The 19,988-nt window shown below is 55.0% G+C and overlaps 2 protein-coding genes across 7 annotated transcripts in view; one reads left to right on the top strand and one right to left on the bottom strand.

Moving 5' to 3' along the window:
• Positions 1–866: 866 nt before the first annotated feature.
• On the bottom strand, positions 867–18,046 carry RAB36 (RAB36, member RAS oncogene family). 6 transcript variants are annotated; one of them, XM_087913533.1, is made up of 11 exons: positions 17,871–18,046; positions 14,275–14,347; positions 14,070–14,161; positions 9,691–9,756; positions 8,347–8,448; positions 5,748–5,812; positions 5,572–5,623; positions 3,545–3,626; positions 2,372–2,462; positions 1,935–2,054; positions 867–1,496 (listed from the first exon to the last, which is right to left on the bottom strand). In XM_087913533.1, exons 1-11 carry the CDS (start codon positions 17,876–17,878, stop codon positions 1,435–1,437), a joined length of 813 nt encoding a protein of 270 aa, XP_087769659.1. In that variant the 5' UTR covers positions 17,879–18,046; the 3' UTR covers positions 867–1,434. The 6 variants fall into 6 exon arrangements, with proteins under 6 accessions (XP_087769659.1, XP_087769657.1, XP_087769661.1 ...); XM_087913531.1 differs by lacking the exon at positions 17,871–18,046 and adding an exon at positions 17,412–17,488; XM_087913535.1 differs by lacking the exon at positions 17,871–18,046 and adding an exon at positions 16,584–16,742.
• Positions 17,638–19,988, top strand: part of RSPH14 (radial spoke head 14 homolog) — an 88,255-nt gene continuing 85,904 nt past the window's right edge. The window contains exon 1 of the mRNA XM_026717075.2: positions 17,638–17,886. Within this exon, the coding sequence (XP_026572860.2) occupies positions 17,688–17,886 (199 nt within the window). The 5' untranslated portion in view covers positions 17,638–17,687. The remainder of the gene's footprint in view (positions 17,887–19,988) is intronic.

Below are 19,988 nucleotides of genomic sequence, written 5' to 3' on the forward strand. Positions count from 1 at the left end.
GATTGAGAGAGTCAAGGAGGCAGCCTTGCAGGACATATGCCAGAACCAACACTGAGCAAAGGGGGTGTGTGAGAAACTGGTTTTAAACTTGGAAAAAACAAGATGATGTTTGCAAGTGGAACAGGCAGCGGCTATTTGGTCACTAGAGCCCCTCTCGGCGAGGGCTGTGCTGGACCCCACAGGAAAGGCCGGCTTGGTTGCAGCCTCCCTAGGGGTGGGAGCACGGAGGGCGGGGGTGGTGGTCTTGGAGGGATTTCTTTCCCGAGTTCAAATTGCAAAAAGCCTCCAAAATTAATCAATGGGGAAGCCAGATTCACTTAACAACGGTGTTACCCACTCAACTGCAGTGGTTCACTTGGCAACTGTGGCCGGGGACAAAAGTGACTTAATTGTCTCACTTAGCAACAGAAATTTGGGGCTCAACTGTGGTCGTAAACCAAGGGCTACCTGTACTACTCAAAGTTAATGTGTGGTGAAACAATTACAACCCATAGAGGAAAATCTCCGCAAACACAGCCACGCCTAACCTTATGCATCATTTGGCAGCAGGAAATGTTCATTGGTCTGGGATGGGCACATTTTCCGCTCAACCAGGAAGGGCAGGCCTGGCACAACTGTGAGCATTCCATTCTCCTTCTCTTTCTTTCTCCCCTGTGCAGCTAGACCGACGTCTCCACTGCTAGCCGAGATGTCTCCCTCCTTGAACCCAGCTCTCTCGCGGCACAGTGGTTTACAGCTTAGGGCTGTGAAGGACTGTGAAGCGGCATACGAGTCTAAGGGCCGTTGCTATCGCTGGGGAGGCTCACCAATGGCTGCTAAGGTCTTGGCTGAGTTACGGAGAGATGGCACAGCACAGAGTCCTGGGGTCTCCGGCACAGCCTTTAATTCTGCATGAAAATAAAAGGCCTGTTTTTACAGGAGTTGCTCTGGCAGTAATTCTAAGCCAAGCTAGCGAGTAATTCAAACAATTCGGTGCAAGATGCTCTGGGGTCGAGTCCACTAGACAGGCCCTAAATCGGAGACAGTCGGGGGTTTTCTCACTCCAGATCTCTCCCTCTTGGTTCAAACTCCTCCTGCCGGTTTTAACAGCTATTTCACGGTTAAGCTTTAACTAGACGTCCAGTTCAATTTGCGGCTGCCAAGAAGGCTCAGCTGGTTTGTGGGGGGTGTTGCCCTGAATTAGTCCAGTCAGCAGACCTGGTCCGTTTGTACCATCTCCAATAGGTAACGAGAAGGCAGAATGCTCCGCATTTGGAGCACAGAGTTTCCAGGGAGAGAAAGGCGGCTCCTCTCCTCCATGGCTCGGAGGGCTTTGGGAGGAGCGAAGGTGGGGACTGGCTCTGCTGCCCTCCTTGTGGTTCTTGGGAGACCCAGTTGGTTTCCTGCTCCTCTAAGAGCAATGGGGGTGGCCTACGGTGTCTCCCCTGGAAGCCGTTAGCAGCAGTTCAGGTTGGACGGACGAGATCCAGGTGAAGACGCCGCATTTTCTTCGATCCCTGCAAGAAGAGACCAAGAAGAGAGCTACGGTGCCTACCTGTGACCTGCGGGAGGGAGGGGGGCCTTCAGAGGATTCCTGTCCTCCCACCCCCAAATGCCAGTTGTTGTACCCGTTTCCCAGGGTGGGCTTGGATGTCCCCTCAGCTGCCAATGCAGCCGTTACCTGGGCTCAACCGGAAGAAGCCCCCACAGGAGCTGCTTCTGGACAGGAGCACCTGAGCCGCCCCCTGCGCGATTCTCAGCCGTGGCCACTTGAAGGTGGGTGGATGTCAACTCCCGGAATTCCACAGTCGGCATGTTGGGGGAATTCAGAGGACTGAAGCCGCCCCCCCCACCCGTCTTCAGGGTGCCAAGGCTGAGAAACGCTGATCTGGAAGAAAAGACCCCCTTTGACTGCTTTCCCGAGAATCGGGGGGTGGGGTGTTAGGCCCACATACTGATGAAGTCCCCTGTGCCGATTGGCAGCAGCCGGTTGCAGCTCTTCTCCAGCTCCATTAGCACAGACCTCTCGAAGGCCAAGGCAGCGACCCGGAAAAAAAAGTCCTTGACGTTTTCCCCTGCAGAAAGAGAAAAAGGACGGGGAAGGCGCCCCAAATCCTTAAAACCCGGCAAGCGGATGTATTGCTAGCGGCGGCGGCCGCTGTATCCCAAGAACAGACAAAGCATGGCCGCTTGCTGGGAGAACAAATGCACAGGCACATGGGCGTGGTGGTCCAAGGCCTCCCTTGCACACGAGGAAGCCTCTCCTTGGGGTGCCAAGGCTGGGTGGGTGACACTTGGGGCCCAGCAGCTCCTCCCAGACAGCGCAAGTGGGGGGCAAGGGGAGCCATTCCCTCCCCGATCCGCTGTGCTGCCTTCCTGGGGCTCAACTGACCTGTTTTGGCCGAAACGGACCAATACTCTGCCTGCATCTCGTTGGCCAGTCGGACGGCGTCCCGCTCTGTCCGCTCGCTCTCGGCATTGGACTGAAATGGAAAGAGCCACAGAGGGGGGAATAGGTGCTGCCCCCCCCCCAAACACAAGCGCCTGCCTTGCCACTGCCCTCTCCCCGGGCCAGGAGGGGGCTGTGGGGGGGTTTCCAGCTATAGGAGAAGGAGTGGGGGGCAGTGAGCTCACAAGGCCTCCAAAGTAGAGGAGGGGCCGAGTTGACTGCAGCCAAATTTCCACAGCCTGGCCTATCAGGACTCTGCAGGCCAGCCCCCTCCCCTCCTGCCCCTCTTGGGGGCCAAGTGGCTGCCCTTGTCCAGTATCTCCTCACTGGGACAACGGACTCTCTCGCCTTGGCCGGAGGCGGCTGACCCAATCCGTGGCAGGCAGCCTGGATGCCCCAGGTGGAGGGTGTGGCATCGGGAGCCGCACAGACAATCCCAACAAGCCGCGGACCCTTCAAGCCAAGAGAACTCAGAAAAGGGAGGGGGCCGCAACACAAAGGGGGGGTGGGGGCGGGGGGGGCAGACAGCCTGGGGTCCCCTGCGTATTCCCTGCCCTGCTGGCCACTGGGAAGCCCCCAGGCCTCACCTCCAGCCCCTCTTCCTTTCCAAGAAGAGCCCAGAGAAGCTTTCTGAGCCCATCAATAATGGGCAGAGGGAGAGAAAAGGAAAGCCCAGGGCGTAGGGAGGGGACAGGGTTTTGGGGGGGGGGGCAGCAAAGGAGCCACCCTCCCCTCAGTTGCTTCACAAGAGTGCCCAGTGCGTGTTCTCGGTCGTTCAAACGGCCCCCACCCCAAAAGAATGGGTCTAGGCTGGGATAACTCCACCAGGGTCTCTAACAGGTTATGGTCAGAAATACCAAGAAGGGAGACAGAACCGTGTGATGGAAGTTCTGCCTGTCCCTTAGGTGTGTTTCGGCTGCTGTCTTGACCACCTTGGTCCCTTCTGGTGGAGGAGCAGGCCCTGGGGGCCTCCCAGCTCTTCTTCGCTCAGCCAGCATCAGCCCCACCCCCGGCTGTCAGGGGCTCTCAAAGAGAGACATGCTCCATTCGCTGGGCTGCAGATGGGATGCCCAACCGGCCACCTTGGTTCTGGAGATAAGAGTTCTTCAGGCTCACCAGCAGATCCTTCTTGGTTCCCACCAAAAACACAAAGCTGGATCCGGGGTGGTTCTCCCGCAGGGCGTCCTCCAGCCACCGTCTGGACAGGGAGAAGAGAACAGGTGAGCGAGGGAGGGGATCCTCCGACACGCTGAGAAGACACCCCCGTCCCAGTCCTGTCCTGGGCCAGAAAGTCACCCGGGGGAGGCTGCCTTCTGCCAGCCCCAGGGGTGCCTCCCCTGTCCTGCTGCAGCGGGCTGGCTCCCCCTGGGCTCTCTGGTCTGGAAGGGCAGCGAACAAAGAGCGTCTTGGCAAGAGAGACCTGCTGAATGGTCACCGGTGCCTTTTGTCGCCTCCCGCATGGATCACTGTGGTGTGAGTTGCGTGGGGCTGCTGCCTTTGAAAACCTCTCGGAAATTTCGGCTAGTCCAGAAACACAGCCGCGTGCAGCGATGGGGCCGCCACGCGTTGCCTGCGTAGCATCTCTGTGGCGCGACCTGCACAGCTTCCTGTCTTTCCATTCCAGATGTTGGTCATCCCTTCCCAAACTCAGGTGGCCTGTTGGGCTGCCTTCCTCGAGGGCACCTACCCATCGTGCCAGATCAAAGAGGGTGGGCACGGCCCTGTTCCCCTAATCCAAATAGAGCCACTTTATGGGTGCTAGGCAACCTGCCTTCTCCGTGGTAGTCGCTGCCCCTTCCCCTTGAGCCTGGCGGGCTTCGGCCCACCTCTCTTTCCCCCAAACGACAGGATGGGGTGGCTGCACGTTGGAAGCTTGACACGGTGCCTGGTTTCTAGTTTCCATGTTTATGGCTTTTATTAATACGATTTTATGTTGTTTTAATTCTTGATTGGGAGCCACCCAGAGCCTGTTCCATGGTGAGGATGGGGGAGCTAGAACAACGTTTCCAGTGAACGAATAGATCTCTGCCTCTCTGCATTCAGCCTGTTTTCCCCTCTGCAAACCTAATCAGGTGGCAGCCAGCCATCTGCCCGTGTTTGCACCGTTGCTCCTTTGAACTGGCAAACGGGTCTAGTGGTGCCCCGAGTGATGAGGGGACGGGAAGGAGAGGCGGAGGGCAGAGGAGAGGAAGGCGCACCATCTGTTCTCCTGCTCAGCAAGCAAGGCTGTCCCTACGCCAGTCCCCTCCGACACCGGCCTCCTGCCCACCAAGTCCAGCTGGAGAGGGCCAAGGGATCCTCCCCCTTGGAAAGACTAAAGCCACAGGAGCCAAGCCGAAGGCAACGCTCGAGGGAGGCAGTCTGGCAGAACCGGGCATGGCTGTGCCCTCCTCTCCCCCACAGCCTGCAGAGGCGGCTCTGAGTCAACTGGCTCAGTACGGGCACCAGGACCAGCCAAGCCTTCCCCCTCCCCCCTCCCAGGGCCCTTCGGGAAGACCTGCCCAGCTGGATTCCACACCGCAGCAGGAAGAGAACAGTGCCTCCCTCATTAGCAGGGTGTGTGGAGCCCTGCTCCTCACCTAGTTCATGCCCGCGTGCCTCTCCTCCTCCGCGTGCAAATCAATATTTAATCTGCACGGGGCTTTTCTGAGGCTACGTGTCTCCCTTAAATGTGGAGGAGCCATGATTTCAAATTCCAATTGGTGATGAGCACTCTGAGATTGGCTCTTTGCTACAGAAACTTGCCCCAGGCCAGCTTAAAGGCCTTTCCAGCGTGTGTGTGTGTATGTGTGTGTGTGTGAAGTCAGAGCGGGTGTGTAGGATCAGATCCCTCTCATCATCCTGGTAAGCTTATTGTTTCACGATGGGACACTAACAGGCCACTTCACCACCCACCGTGGACTCCATATCACCGTCGTTTCCCACCATGGTATTATTTTGGCCAAACAATGGCTGGAAAAAAAATCTTAACAGATGGCAGAATTTGCCGAGCAGGAATCATCTGAACGGTTAACGGGGTTTGCTTGACTTTGGCTTTGTGTAAAAGCTGGCAGCTCTTCTTCAGCCAATAAACGTGGTTCCATCCTTCGTGGCTCAGTGGGATAGGCAGCGTCAGCCACAAAGGGGAAACTGGGGCGACTTACTTGGTGTGGTCCAAAGTCTGGATGTCAGCCAAGTCGAAGACGGTGATAATTACTGCCAAGAAAGTAAAATAAGGTTGTGCAAGGTGGGCGGGAGCAGCCCCTGAGCCACCAGTTGGCCCCGCCAAAGAGGAAGGGGAGGGTTTCCAACCAGGAAGGCGCCTCCGCCCTCCGCTCACCTTCCGCTCCTCTGTAGTAGGCAGATGCGATGCACTTGAACTTCTCCTGGCCGGCCGTGTCCCATCTGGGCAGGAGGGGAGGAGAAAGTCACCGGGGGCTCCGGGGGGACCTACAGTCTCCCACTGGCGGAGCTAAAGCATAGACTGGGCAGGAAGCCCGAGGAACAGCGTCCTCCCGTTCTTCAAAATTAAAACGCACACACAATATACACGCGGAATAAAAATCAGTCTGGCTGTTGTTCATCAGCACCTATGCATCCCCCACTTGAACACAGGGAGTCCTCAACTTACGACCACAATGGAGCCCAGAATTTATGTTGCTGTGAGAAATTTTGACACTCGAGTCTCGCCCCATTTTACTGCTTTTCTTGACACGTTTGTTAAGTGAATCAATGAAGCTGTTAAAACTAGCTAACAAGGTCATTAAGTGAATCTGACTTTGGTTGTCAGAAGGTCGTAAAAGGGAATCCCATCACCCCTGGGACACTGTAAGTGTCGTAAGTATGAGTCAGTGAATGTAAATTATGCGACCCTGAGGATGCTTCAAGAACCCCCAACAAGTTTGCTAGGCATTTGGACGTTGTTCAACTGCTGTTCTGACTCAAACCCTTTTCCAATAAGACAAACAATAACCAAAGGGAACAGAAACCTTTTAAAGAGTCTTATGAATCCCTGGTTAAAAGGCTGCTGCAAACTCATTAACTTTGATAAACACAAACCTTGCCAAAACTGTACGAGACTGCCAAGAATCACAGATAAGAAATATTTCACAACATAAGAGTCTAGCTTAAGATACTATAATGTCCACAAGGCTGAGTTTCAAAACGTCTTTGCTTCCTGCAAAGAATGTTTGCTGCACATCTGGCTTTTATCTTCTTGAAGGAGGGGCCATTACCTCCCAGCCTTACTCCCGAGTCGCCCGTGCTGTTGCAACTGCTCTTTCCTGTGAGCAGCCCTGCGCGCATGCACACTTGGCACAGGCTCCTCGGCAACCTCCTCATCGTTGCTGCCAGCCCCCACCATCTCTGAAGGCAGCAGTCCACTCCTTAATGGTCCTGGCCCCTCATCTGAGTCCTCGCTCTCGTCAGCCGTCCACACCCGCAGCCAGCTAACCACAAAAACCACCTTCCCAGGAAACTCCCTCAAGTGCTACAACCATCTAGGTTTGGGTTCCTCGTTTGTGCTATAAAGGCTCAAATGAAGCTCCCTCTGAGACTTACCTGCCAGCCAGCTTCCATTCTGGGTCACTGGTTATGTCCCCATTAGCACATTAAGCTGAAGGCCCCAAGAGACCAGGCTAAGTGAACAAGCGCATATCCTCACTCTTCCTTAGCTTCTAAAAACGCTTTCCGCTCCTCTGCCTCCAGGGCTTAGGAGAGAGGCAGGTTTTCAGGCTCAGCTAAGAAAACCTGCCTGGGCACCAAACCAGACCGTAACTCTCCAGCCTCCCTTCCAATGCATTGGGATTGCAGATCTAACATTAGAGGGCTGGCTGGGGAGGAGGGGGGGTCTCTAACAGGCAGAAGGAACAACCTTGAGGGACAGGAGGAAAAGCTGCAATGATCAGATAAGAGAAATCTGAACTGGGGCAGAAACTAATTTGAGAAAGCTTCTCAGACATGACGTGCCCGACTTCTCAAGAGCGAGGAGACAGGCACATTTCTGGCTGGCAAGAACCGGTCACAGACCCCTCCCCCCGGAGGTATTTACGACCCAATTTCAGAGTTTGAATGGCTCCCTCTTCAGCAGTCACCTGGCCACATTTCGGCCAGGTGGGAAACGGCCTGCATTTGCACCCCAGGACCATGTGGTCACAATTTATGATGTTTTTGCCAGTAACTGGCATTTATTTCTAGCAAAAATGCCCCATAGCAAACAATGTTTAATTCTGAGTCAAAAGAAAAGTTATAAAATCGGGTGACCCTCTTTACAACATATGACCTAATTATGGTCGTAAGTCAAGGACTACCTACACCTCTGTTGGCGAACCTATGCCACATGGGCCGGAAATGGCACGCGGAGAGGTCGCCCGGAAGAGCCTCACTGCGCATGCGTGTACGTGCTACTGCCCGACAGCTGATTGTCAGGTATCTGGTGCACATGCGGAGTGGGGGGGTGCGTGGAAGATTCACGTGCATGCGCAGGGATGCGGCACGCGAGGGGGGAATCGCATGCGCAGGGGCGTGGGGGGGGGCAGCACATATTGCTTTCTGGGTGCTGGCTTGCGTGCGTGCGTGCGTGCAATTATCGGCCCAGGAGCCAAAAAAGGCTAGCCACCCACTGACCTACACTGCAACTATGTAATAGAAGCAGTCTGAGCACTCTGGTGTTCCAGTCGGGTCTACCTCGGAGGGCTGGCAGAATCTGGGAGTAGAAGCACAAGGCCCAACGAGTACGCACTTCGCTTGGCAAAAGTTCTCCGTGCATTGGGGTAAGTGCACGCGCATAACATTTGCGCGCTCCCTCAAGCGAAGGCATTCCGCAAGGCAAGGCTGCCTTTTCCATCAGAAATGCTGCTTCGAGGTTATTCCAGTGAAACCTTCCACACCCCTGGAAACGGGGAGCGGGAAGCGGGGACAGGAGCTGCTTTCCAACTTACATCTGAAGATTGTGGGGCACCCCAGCAATCTCAAAACGCTCAATTTCAAAATCCACGCCAATCGTTGCCTTGTAATCCCGGTCAAAAACCTCTTTACAAAACCTGCAATTGAAAAATGGTTAAGGAAAAAAAACACAACAGCAGCATGTCATTTAAATCTTGGAAGTCTAAGGAGATTCTCAGTCATGGTTGTCCCCAAAGGTGCTTTTTCAAGAGGCAAAGAGCTGATGAAGCTTCTTGGATGAGAAGCGAAACATCTTCCCCCAAAACCCAGAAAGTCCAATTGCCTCTTGAAAAAGCACCTTTGGATTAAATCCAGGAAGTTCTTTCCAAAGCATATAAACATTTGCTAGACCAATATTTGAATACAGCTCATCAGTCTGGAACCCACATTACGTATCTGATATTAATATAGTTGAGAAAGTCCAGAAATATTTCAGAAGAAGAGTTCTCCACTCCTCTACTCGTTGCAGAATACCTTATGCCACCAGACTTGAAATTCTAGACCTAGACAACCTAGAACTAAGCTGCCTTTGTTCCGATCTAAGTATACTACATAAAATTATGCATTGCAATGTCCTACCTGCAAATGAATACTTCAGCTTCAACCATAATAACACAAGAGCACACAATAGATACAAACTCAAAATAAACCACACCAAACTCGATTGCAGGAAATACAAATTCAGCAACAGAGTGGCTAATTCCTGGAATGCACCACCTGACTTGGTGGTTTCTTCCCCAAACCCCCAAAACTTTAACCTTAGACTGCCTACTATTGACCTCACCCCTTTCCTAAGAGGTCTGCACCAACTTGCCTAACATCCCTGTCCTATTATTTCTTTTTATTTTTCTTATACGTATCCAATTCATGTATTCATGACTATGTTGTTATAATATATAAGTCATGTATTCATGACTATACCTGTTATCTTATAATCGTTTGACAAATAAATAAAATAAAATAAAATGTCGTAACTTCCTTCCTAAGATGTTTATTTAGAAGCTGGGTACGTATTCCTGGTTCTCTGGCATAACCCATACCTGCCATTAGACCTTTTTTGCTAGAAGTCCAATTTTCAAGCTCCAGGTCCATCCACAGCCTTCTCCTCCTCCTCCTCCTCCCACGCATCCTGCCCAGGGCCTGGCTCTGAGGCCCAGCGGTTCCACCAGCCTCCAGTGCTCCCAAGCAACGGGGGCTTCACCCACCCTAGAAAGGGCCCAAAGCAGCCTGCATGGCAGTCAAAGATCCCTGCGCCCAGTGAATTTAGAATAACCAGTGGGGGGGGGAAGCCCACATGGGGCTGCCGTTAACTGTTGCTGGGAAAGGGAACGTCGTAATACCTGTTGATAAGGCTTGTTTTTCCAACGCAGAGGTCTCCCACCACGACCACTTTGGAGATCTTTAGCCTGGAACACACATTTTCACACTGAACACGTTGATGCAGTTGAGGGGGGTGGGGAAAAAACAGACTGTTTCACGAGCGAATGAACTTTCAAGGAGGGGAGTGCAAAATCCAGAGCTCTCCGTGGCTTGATCCAACTTGGCACTGTCCTCCCCATCATGAGGCATCGCCTCCTCCTTTTGAGCTTGAAGCAGCTCAGGCTCCAGTGGGGTTTTGCACCCCTCTGCTTCCACCCCCTCCCCATTCTTTTCCAATCTGAGCATAAAGCAAACTGGGGGGGTGGGCTTCAGAAATGTAGAAACCGATAGGAGGACCCTCTTCCTGATCTGCAGTGAAGAAAACATCAGGACATCAAGGTGAACCAAATGGATTTGTCTCCACGAAACAGACAGATTGTCAGCCTTCAAGATATCTTCTAGATCAGGGGTGTCCAACCTTGGCAACTTTAAGACTTGTGGACTTCAACTCTTTGCTGGCTGAGGAATTCTGGGAGTTGAAGTCCACAAGTCTTAAAGTTGCCAAGGTTGGACACCCCTGTTCTAGATCTTTTCTATGGCTACGCTTCTTCCTCACTGCTCTCCGTCTTTTGGCTGTCATTAGTAATTGGGGTGGGGGGATTGGAGGGGAAGAAAGCTGGAGGTGTTACATTCCTGTGCTGTAAAGGAGAAGGAGGAGGGGGAGTATAAATTCCTGTTCTTGAGTTTCTATTTCCTTGCCTAGTTTTTCTTTCCTTTGCGCAGCTGCGAAGTTTTATCAAAATATGCCAAGGTCAACGGACAGAGGCCTCATCACCACCTGAAGATGCCCACGTGACCATATCCAGAACTTTTCATTGGAAGAGTCTTTTGGACTTTGGGGGGGTGGGAACAATTCCATCCCTTTGTATATGTGATCTGCGCGCCAAATTCTTTAGGTTCAGAATTTTACCTGTAGCTTCCACTTTGAATTTCAGTAAAAGGAAAAAACTTTGCTCGAATCATTGGAGTCTGAGTGTTTCTTTCTTGGATTTCGAATGGAGCACAGACTGACACAGATCTTGCATTTATTTAGATGTCTCTCCGGCCAAATGGGCATCAGAATATGCTTTTGCATATTAATTACATTTCCTGCCTTTCCTTCCTGCCACCTCCTCCTACTTCTCCCTTCACAAATGCGCCAGGAAGGCTGGGCTGAGCGAGAAGAGCAGGTAGCCCCACCCCAGGACATTTCAGGACTAAGGCGGCGGGGTGTGTGTGTTGACTGTCCAACATTTTAATCAGCATATTGCTGGGACTTTCTAGATTAGAGATGCCTTGACTAGAATATACCTACAGACCCCTCACATCCTGGACATAAACTGTTTCAACTCCTCCTACCCTCAAAACGACTCTATAGAGCCCTGCACACCCCCATGCCATCCTTCTGCTAAACAAATAATTCCCTCAACGCTGTCGCTGTCCAGCTGTTTACAAAGTCTGCACTACTATAACTATTAATCTTCTCCTCACTCCTTATCATCCATCCCCTCCCATTTGTGACTGCATGACTGTAACTTTGTGGCTTGTGTCCTTACGATTTATATTGACTGTTTCCTAGTATGATTGGATGGCTTATTGTACCCTATGACTATCATTCAGTGTTGCACCTGATGATTCTTGACTGTTGATGAATGTATCTTTTCTTTAATGGACACAGAGAGCTTTTGCACCAAGACAAATTCCTTGTGTGTCCAGTCACACTTGGCCAATAAAGAATTCTATTGTATTCTATATTCACAGAGGGAGACCATTTTATAATAATTGATCTTCTAGAATAGGGGTGTCAAACTCCAGCCCATGGGGTGCTTAGATCATGTGGGGCTGGTCTGGAAACAGTGAGAGACTGTGGTGCCTCTGCCAGTGAAAACAGAGCTCGGGAGGGCAAGGGGCAGCCTTCCTCGGCTCCATTTTCACTGGCAGAGAGTGGAAGGAGGCCGTCGCAGCTGAAAACAGAGCTCTGGAGCCTGTTTTCTTTGGCAGAGTGCTCAGGCCACCACAGGTGGCCCCCGACACAAGTGATGTCGAGCTGGCCACGCCCACCCTGACCACTCCCACTCCACCCCCCACAAGGTCAAATACAACCTTGATGCGGCCCTGAATGAAATTGAGTTTGACAGCCCCGTCCTAGAAGATGCAGTCAATGTTTCCGCTTGGATCCCAGTGTTACCTGCACAATCACTTCTTTCTCCTCTTCTTTTCCCAGAGGTCAATTTCTCATGTTCCCTGAGAAGCCGCACTCTCCCCCCCCCGCCCACCTCACCATTACAGTTCTGGCATAGAGCACCAGACCCCCACCGAGGAGCTTGGAAATGCCCCGGCCAGAGGATCCTCCCAGGGCCGGCCATGGTGAAGCACGGGGTGTCGAGCAACCTCCCAGCCTTGGCATGCAGGGGGCACCAAGTGTTCCTCCCCAGGCAGCCTTAAGTGGGTTTGTCTCCCAGGTGAAGGGGGTCAGGATGAAGGTGGCTTCAGCAACGGCCTCCAGGCTGCAGCCCAGCTTTGGACACAATGCTGGGCCCGCATTTTACCCACCAACCTGTGCCTGGTGAATTCCGCTCCCGTCCGTGACAGGAAGAGCAACACCCATGGCTGAACTTTCATGCGGCGCTTCTCAATCCCGGTAACCCGAAGATGGGCTTCACCCTAAGCCTTCCTTCGACCAGGGTTCCCCCGTCGGCCGTCCCCTTGCCCAGCTTCACCTCGTGTGCCAGGTGCGCCGTTTCTTCGATCGGGAGGCCCTTCCCAAAGTCGCTCATCCCACATTTACCCCTGCCATGTGCTCCACCAGGGGATGCCCACGAAGGCCACCCAGAAGCTCCAGGGGATTCAAAAGGCAGCGGTGCCAGCAGAAACAGGGGCCTCTTGGAGTGTCCACCACTGCTCCGTGGGCTGCGTTGGCTGCCCGTTGGCTTCCAGGGGCAAGTCAAGGTGCCGATTATGGCCTATAAAGCCCAGTGTGAGCCAAGGTGTGGATGCCACCTGAGAGGCTGCTTGTCCCCAATTGCTTTTGAGTACAGTCCAGCAGAGACAGAGCACTCCAGGTGTCCCTCATTAAACACTGGCATCTCGTGGGACCAAGGCAGGGAACCTTCTCTGTTTGGCCCCACTCTCAGGAAGAGCCCCTCACACCCACCCCCTAAATATCAGGATCTTCTCTCCGGGGGTTCCAGAAAGCTTTGGGTCCCAGGTGTGGGGCCGACGCTTGTTATTCATTTAATGGCCTCTGTTTGGTTTTCGGACTTTGTTATTTACTAGAGCTCTGGTGCCTCACCTTTTTCAGCTCCTGTGCTGATAACTGCGCATGCGCTCGTGCTCGCGTGCCACCACCCAGAAGGCAATGCATGCTGCCCCCCCCCACATCACCTGTGCATGCACGCACAATCCCCTTGCTGTGTGTCTGTGCTGCATGCACGATCACTGTGCATGCTCTGTGATCCCCTGCACGCCACGTGTCTCTGCGCATGCACCCTCCCCCCCATGCATGCGTGCTAGATATCCGACAGCTGTCGGGCGGTGGCGATGCACGTGCATGCAGTGTGGAGCTCTTCCAGGTGAGCTCTCGCGTGCCGGAAGAAGTGGCTCAGCATGCCATAGGTTTGCCAACATGGTTCTAGAGTATGCAAGTCTTGGCTGTTGGCTTGATTCAATATTTTTAGCCATTTTCATGTCTTTTCCAGAGTCTCCTGAAGTTGGGTGGACAATTTAAATAAATACTTTTTAAAAAAACCCAGAATGAGATGCTTTCCAAAGGTTCCTCCTGTCCTTCAAATCCAAGCAGTTTCTATTTTGGGCTTGCAGGAATTGGAAAACAGGATGAACCCGGGTGGTTTGCTTGGCTAAGTCTGCAACGAAAAGAGGGTGTGGTGGCCCTAACAAGCTCTTGGGACTCTATGCCTGCTATGCCTGGCTTCCAGAGCAGAGCATCTCCTCGGCTGATGATGTTGTGGGCAGCCCTTTTATTAGCTCGCATCCTTTCAAGCTATGAAACGGACTGGCAGAATGTGCAAACACTTCAGCACCTCTGGCAAGGAAAGGTTTAAACATCCTGGTAGCATGTAAAGTGTTGCACCCATCTGGCGTGTCCCATCTAGTGTGGCTTGCAAGAACAGCAAAGAGAAGAGCGGATGGACCCTATGAAGGCCAGGGAATAAAAGGAGGGGGATTTCCTGTTATTTTAGACACGTTTTCCTTACAGACATGCGAGGGGGCCAGAGAGTCAGTCCCCGCAAGGGCTGTTGCTTCTCTATTTCGGGCTTCCTGCCCAGAGCAGGCCGAGGACCTCCAGGAACAAAGGACTCACCCAACGGTCCCAGGGTTCCTCCGCTGACAGGCTGCCCTCACCTGGGCGTGGAAGTCCTCCCTGAGCTGCAGACAGGCCTCGGGGGTGTAGCACTGCAGGCAGAGGGGAGCAGCAGCTGGCGGGCCAGTCCTTCCTCCGCCCCCTGGGCAAGGACCGTCCCCCCGCCCACCCGGGAGGAGAGGCTTGCTTACCGGTCCTTGCTTACCTTGGGGAAGTCCGAGATCCTCCGGTCTCTGCTGACGGGCAGGAGGGGGCCCTTCATCGCCCAGCTTGCGGGGCTGTCAGGCACAAAAAGGAAGAGGACGGGGAGGCCTTACAAGCCGCGACCTCACCCGGAAGGAGGCCGCCTCTCTGCTGCCCACAAAGCCGAGGGACGGAGCCTCCCCAATCCCCCCCACCCCCCGCCACAGGTGGGCAGCCTCTGCCGGCCTTTGCAGCCGCCCTGGCCCGGCCCCTCCGTCCAAGCGGGGCTGCCCCGTCACCACGCGGGGGACCCTCCCTGGACAAGAGGCGGAAGACCCCGAGCGCTCTGGCCGAGGCCGCCCTGCTGCAGGGACCCTCCGCGCCCGGCCTTCCCTCGGCGCAAGAGAGGCCGCCCGGCCGCCCTTCCAAGCGGGGCCTCCTGGCCAGCAGCGCCTCGCCCTGCGAAGGGCCCGCCCCGCCCCTCGCCTGGAGCCTCCTCGGCCGGAGGAGCCCAAACGGCCGCAGCCTCCGGGAGCGCCGCTCGCTGAAGGCGCTTCGCGGAACCGCAGCCGGGCAGGTGCCTCTCGCCGGCTCCTCCGCCACCGCCCGGCCTGTGGCCGCCTCCCTCCCTGCGGGCTCTCCCCCAGCCGTCGGCAGCAGCAGCAGCAGCGCCCGGCCCGGCCCTCCCAGCAGCCGCCCGGCCGACGCGCTCCAGCCTTCGGCGCCCGACCAGCTCCGGGGAGCGGAACGGCCGCGGCGGGTTCTTGCCCCGCTCGGCCACCCGAAGGAGCCCGGCGGCGGGCGCGAATGCTCTGGACCGGGGAGTCCGCCTTCTTCCCGCCGAGTCCTCGCACCCGACAAGCGGCGAAGGGCAGCGCGCGGCCCCCGGGGTTCCTCTCGCAGGGGCTCCCGAGCAGGGCGGCGGCGGCGTCCCCGCGAGCGGCAGGCGGGAGGAGGGCCTCGGCGGGCGACTCCGGCGCTAGTGCCGCGTGGCCATGGCAACCGCCGCGAGGGCGGGAGAGGACGGGCTCCTCCCCGCGCTGGCCGGGCAGGGGGCGCGGCAGCGTTTGCAACAGCCCAGCCGCCCCTTTCCCGCTTCCCCGCCGACCAGCGCTTCGGAGAGAGTCTCCGTGCCGCCCTCCCGGTCCGCCCCAAGCGGACGCGTTTCCGCTGCAAGATCGCGAAGCCCGCCGCCGGTTTCAATCCCAGGTCGAGGATTCGTGGCCGGAGTAGCGGGGCTGGACCAGGCGACGTCCAAGCGAAACGCAGCATTAAGATTGGAAGTGACCGTGGAGGCTCCACCGGTGGGTTTGGCCTAGAAGCCCCCCAGGGTCCGTTCCGCCTCTCTTATTCTGCTTGGAGACCCCTGGAGAAGAGGAGAAACTTCACCCTTCAAGAAGAGGCTGCGGTTCAGCCGGTGGGCAGCTCTCTCTTCCTGGGCCGTAACCCGACTCTGCTTCCTGCTCATTGCAGGCTGTTGGGCAGGCTTTGGATTTAGCAGATTAACAAGAGTTGGAAGGGGCCTTGTAGGTCATCTATTCCAACCTCCCTGCCCCCCCCCCACCAAGCAGGAGACCCTACACCATTTCTGACAGGCGGCAGTCCAGTCTCTTCTTGAAAGCTTCCAGGGATGACTTCCCAAGAGCGTCCTCACACCTCTCCCAGCCTTCTCTTCTGCGTCCAGGTTGGTTCCCAGAGCCTTCATTGCATCGACAGGTGCCACCTGAGCACACTAGGATTTCTCATCATCCTGCTTAGATGGCGGTGCCAGAACTGGATGCAGAATTCCCCGGGGGGAAGAGGGCAGGGCAAGTCAGAGGAGAAGGGGACAGTTGGACAAAGGCCTTTTCTCACCCATTACCTGCCTGAGGACCTTGTCAGTTGTACAGTTATACACCCAGCTGACTGGCCTGTATTCTCCTGGCACCATTTTCTTCCCTTTTGTAAAGAGAGGAGCAACATTCACTCTTCCCCAGCCATCTGGCACCTGCCAGGCCCCCAGGAACCCTTCAGCTGCCCTGGCATCAATCTCCTGGCCATGGAGGCCTGCGTTCCTTAAACGGGCCAGCCCTCGTTTATATCTGCCTCTCTCAGGGTAGACTCCCCTTCTAGCTAACTTGGAATCCCTGCACAGGAGAAAGTGACCCAAACCCAACCCTCTCCCTAAAGTCCCTGTAGTCCTTGTCTGCCTATCCCCAAGAGGGTGCAGTCAGTCTAGCTGAGCTTCTTGTAAATAGGCAAGAAACTTCTCTGATCAGCTCAGGGCGTCGGGTCTGGTTCTTTGCGCCTGGCACAAAGGCTCCATTTCCCTTTGGGGACAGTCATGCTTACCCCCTGCTCCTCAAACAGCCCTTCTGCCTCTTTCCACGCAGCCCTCCAAATTTGTGGCTTTCTGGGCATTTCTTGCAGTTTCTAAGCTCCAGAATTTCTGCCACAATCCTTCCATTTCTTCTGTTCCCCCGTCCTTTTTTTCTCTCTCGTCTTCAGGATGTAACGGTCAGAACCCAAGAGCCACAATGCCACCTGCCAGAAACAGGGAAACAGCCACCAGCTGATCAGCAAGGAAACAGCTGCATTTCCGCGGGTATCTGGCCAAGTCTTACAAGGGAAAACCTCTCCCGTTAAGGAGCAGAGGAGGTCTGGTCCTGCTCCGCTGCTGCTCCAGGAGGCTCCTCTGGGTGACTCATCTCCCGGCAACCCCTCCCTGCCCCCCTGCCGCAAACGCACGAGGCTCTGAGCTGCCAGTGTTTGTACAGGAGGGGATCTGCTCTTGGAACCAAGTGATCCAGAAAATAAACACGCTTCCTGGCAACCGATTTGCTGTGCTTGGCTGGGAAGGAAAGCGCATCCGTCCTTGCTCGGATCGGCCCTTCTTTGCTCTTTAAAGCAGGGGTCTCCAACCTTCAGCCTGAGGGACTTCAACTGCCAGAATTCCCCAGCCAGCTTTGCTGGGGAATGCCGGAGGTTTGCTGGCTGGGGGATTCTGGGAGTTGAAGTCCCTCAGGCCTAAAGCGGCCAAGGTTGGAGGCCCTTGCTTTAAAGAACTTTTCAACCGCGGAGGATTATTATGCCGAAGGGGGAGATTGGGAGCCTCGCTGGCCGACCACCCCCTTGCCACAGGCACGCCGTCCTCGGCAGCCCCGGCACAGGGGGGAGTACCTGGGGGCGGCTGGGTCGGAAAAGGCGGGCAAGCGTCGCAAAGCGGCGGCGGGCAAAGGCGCAGGACGCGGGTGCGAGTCGGAAGTGGGGAGAAGAGGAGGTGGAGCGACGAGGGAAGCCGAACGTTTCCGAAGCTGCTCGGGCGGACGCACGAAGACCCGCGAGAAGGCCCCGGCCCGCCTCGATCCCGAAGCGTGCGCGTGCGCAGACTTTCCTGCCCGGCGTCCCCGTCGCCTAGCAACCCGCGGCGCGCGGCTCGGCGGGCTCCTCTCCGGCATGGCGCACCCGCGGATCTCGGCCCAGCTGCCCCCCGACATCGACCCCACCAAGGCGCCCGTGGCCTTCGGCCGCCGAGGCCTCCCCAAGCTCAACGAGGAGCTGCAGCACCCCGAGTTGCTGACGCGGCAGCGGGCCCTGATGGCGCTCTGCGACCTGGTGCACGACCCGGAGAACGTTTACCAAGCCATCCGCCTGGGTGAGCGGCGGCGGCGGCGGCGTCCTGGCCAAAGCGGGCGGGAGAGGGCGCGGTGTCCAGCGGCCGTCCACCCCGCGTGCCTCTCGCCTGAGCCGCTTCAAGAAGGCGTGGACTGCAACTCCCAGAGCTCCGCAGCCTCGCGTGCCGCCCCGGGAATTCTGGGAGTTGAAGTCCGCCGCTCTTAAAGGGACCCCCCGGGAGATAATAGATAGATAGATAGATAGATAGATAGATAGATAGATAGATAGATAGATAGATAGATAGATAGATAGATAGATAGATAGATAGATAGATAGGCAGGCAGGCAGGCAGGCAGGCAGGCAGGCAGGCAGGCAGGGAGAGATGATAGATAGATAGATAGATAGATAGATAGATAGATAGATAGATAGATAGATAGATAGATAGATAGATAGATAGATATCTGATAGATAGATAGGCAGGCAGGCAGCCAGGCAGGCAGCCAGGCAGGGAGAGATGATAGATAGATAGATAGATAGATAGATAGATAGATAGATAGATAGATAGATAGATAGATAGATAGATAGATAGATAGATAGATAGATAGCGCAGCCTCGAACACACCTTGACTGACACAGTGGATGCCCCCCCTGCCATCCCCCGCCTCCAGGAGGCTGCTGGGTCTGCCCAGCCCCTCCGGCTCTGCCCCCTTTCAAACTGCTCCCCCTGGACCTCCATTTTGTCCGGGTCCTTCCTAAAATGCATTCTCCTCCAGTCCCCCTTCCTTCATTCCCTCCCTTCCCTCTATCCCCTCTCCCTCCCCCTCTCTTTCTCTCCCCTCCCCTCTCCACAGCCACAGCCTTGTCCAGCCCCCTGACTGGTAGCCTAGAGCAGGGTCTCCAACCCTGGGCCACTTTAAGACTTGTGGGAGTTCAACTCCCAGCTTTGCTGGCTGAGGAACTCTGGGAGTTGAAGTCCACAAGTCTTAAAGTGGCCCAGGTTGGAGACCCCTGGCCTAGAGTGCTCCTTCAGTCCTTTTGTGGGGGAGTCTCTTCTTCCTGCCGAGGCAAGGACCAAACTCCCCGTAGCCTCTGCAGAACTTCCTGGCCTCGGTTGAGGAATGCCATCCGGAGGGGCAAGCAGGAGGGGCTCCTCCCCAGAGGGCAAAGAGAGAGCAGCGCTTGGACTCTCTGCTTGCTGGGCAGGAAGAGAGCGAGGTCGGGCTTCTCCCCAGCGATTCATCGAGTATATATATATCTACGTGATTGCAGTTAATGCTTCGGTCTGCGCAGATTCTGTTGCTAGGCAAACAACAATAAAGGAATTATTCAAAAGTCACTCCACGTGTCTTCCTTGGTTCTTAGGGCCAGGCAGTCTCTGAGGCTGGTGGCACCTGGTCATTGTCCAGAGGCCAATGGTTCCGTTACCTCCTGTCATCGCTACCGAGCGCCTCCGTCCCATTCTTCATCTCCCCATCCACCAATGTGCCCACCGTCCCTGTCCTATTGTTCTTTTATTTATTTATTTTCTTCTATGCATCCATGTATTCATAACTGTGTTTTTATTTATACCTATTATCTTGTAAGCAATTGATAATACCAAATAAATAAATAAACAAATCCCCTCCACTTGGCTCTCTGCTGTATACTGGCAGGCCTGGTGGTGTTTTAAGAAGCTGGACCAGGGCTATGGGGTAGGCAGTATTGCCTCCAGTCTCTCCAGTTTACCCTTCAAGAGAGCAACTGGCCTGTACCTAATGATCTTCAGCAAAGAAAACATGCTGGGCACGGTCCCTATGGTCACAAGAGCGTTTCCCTCATATGCAAACAAATTAAGCCAGTAAAAAATATCCTTCTCTTTGACCTCTCTGCCCAAACTCTGCTGAGCTCCCTCCCTTACATATCTCCAGAAAGTGCCTCAACTAGATGAACAGGAAGCAACACTTGGGTCTCAACCCGCTGGGCAATCAACCGTGATCAGTCAGCAGCCTTCTGCCCCTCGTAGCCCTTCCACCCTCTTTTTTGTGTGTAAAGTGATTGTAGGAAGGTCTAAGAGAACCTCCAGTTGTTTTCCAGAACAAACACAGGGGTCCACAGGGAGGAAGGCAGGAGGCATACCAGTGAGGATATGCGGTGATGCAAGCC

Source organism: Pseudonaja textilis, chromosome 15 (genome assembly GCF_049901715.1).
Source record: "Pseudonaja textilis isolate UNSWEBS1 chromosome 15, rPseTex1.2, whole genome shotgun sequence".
Taxonomy (NCBI): Eukaryota; Metazoa; Chordata; class Lepidosauria; order Squamata; family Elapidae; genus Pseudonaja; species Pseudonaja textilis.

What these genes read in the sequence shown, in the direction of transcription:
- RAB36 (XM_087913533.1), bottom strand. An exon ending in GAACCAAGAAGGATCTGCTG is followed by an intron (nt 2,463 to 3,544) that starts GTGAGCCTGAAG and finishes TTTCCATTTCAG; the next exon opens with TCCAATGCCGAGAGCGAGCG. An exon ending in GTCCGTTTCGGCCAAAACAG is followed by an intron (nt 2,055 to 2,371) that starts GTCAGTTGAGCC and finishes CTCTTTCTGCAG; the next exon opens with GGGAAAACGTCAAGGACTTT.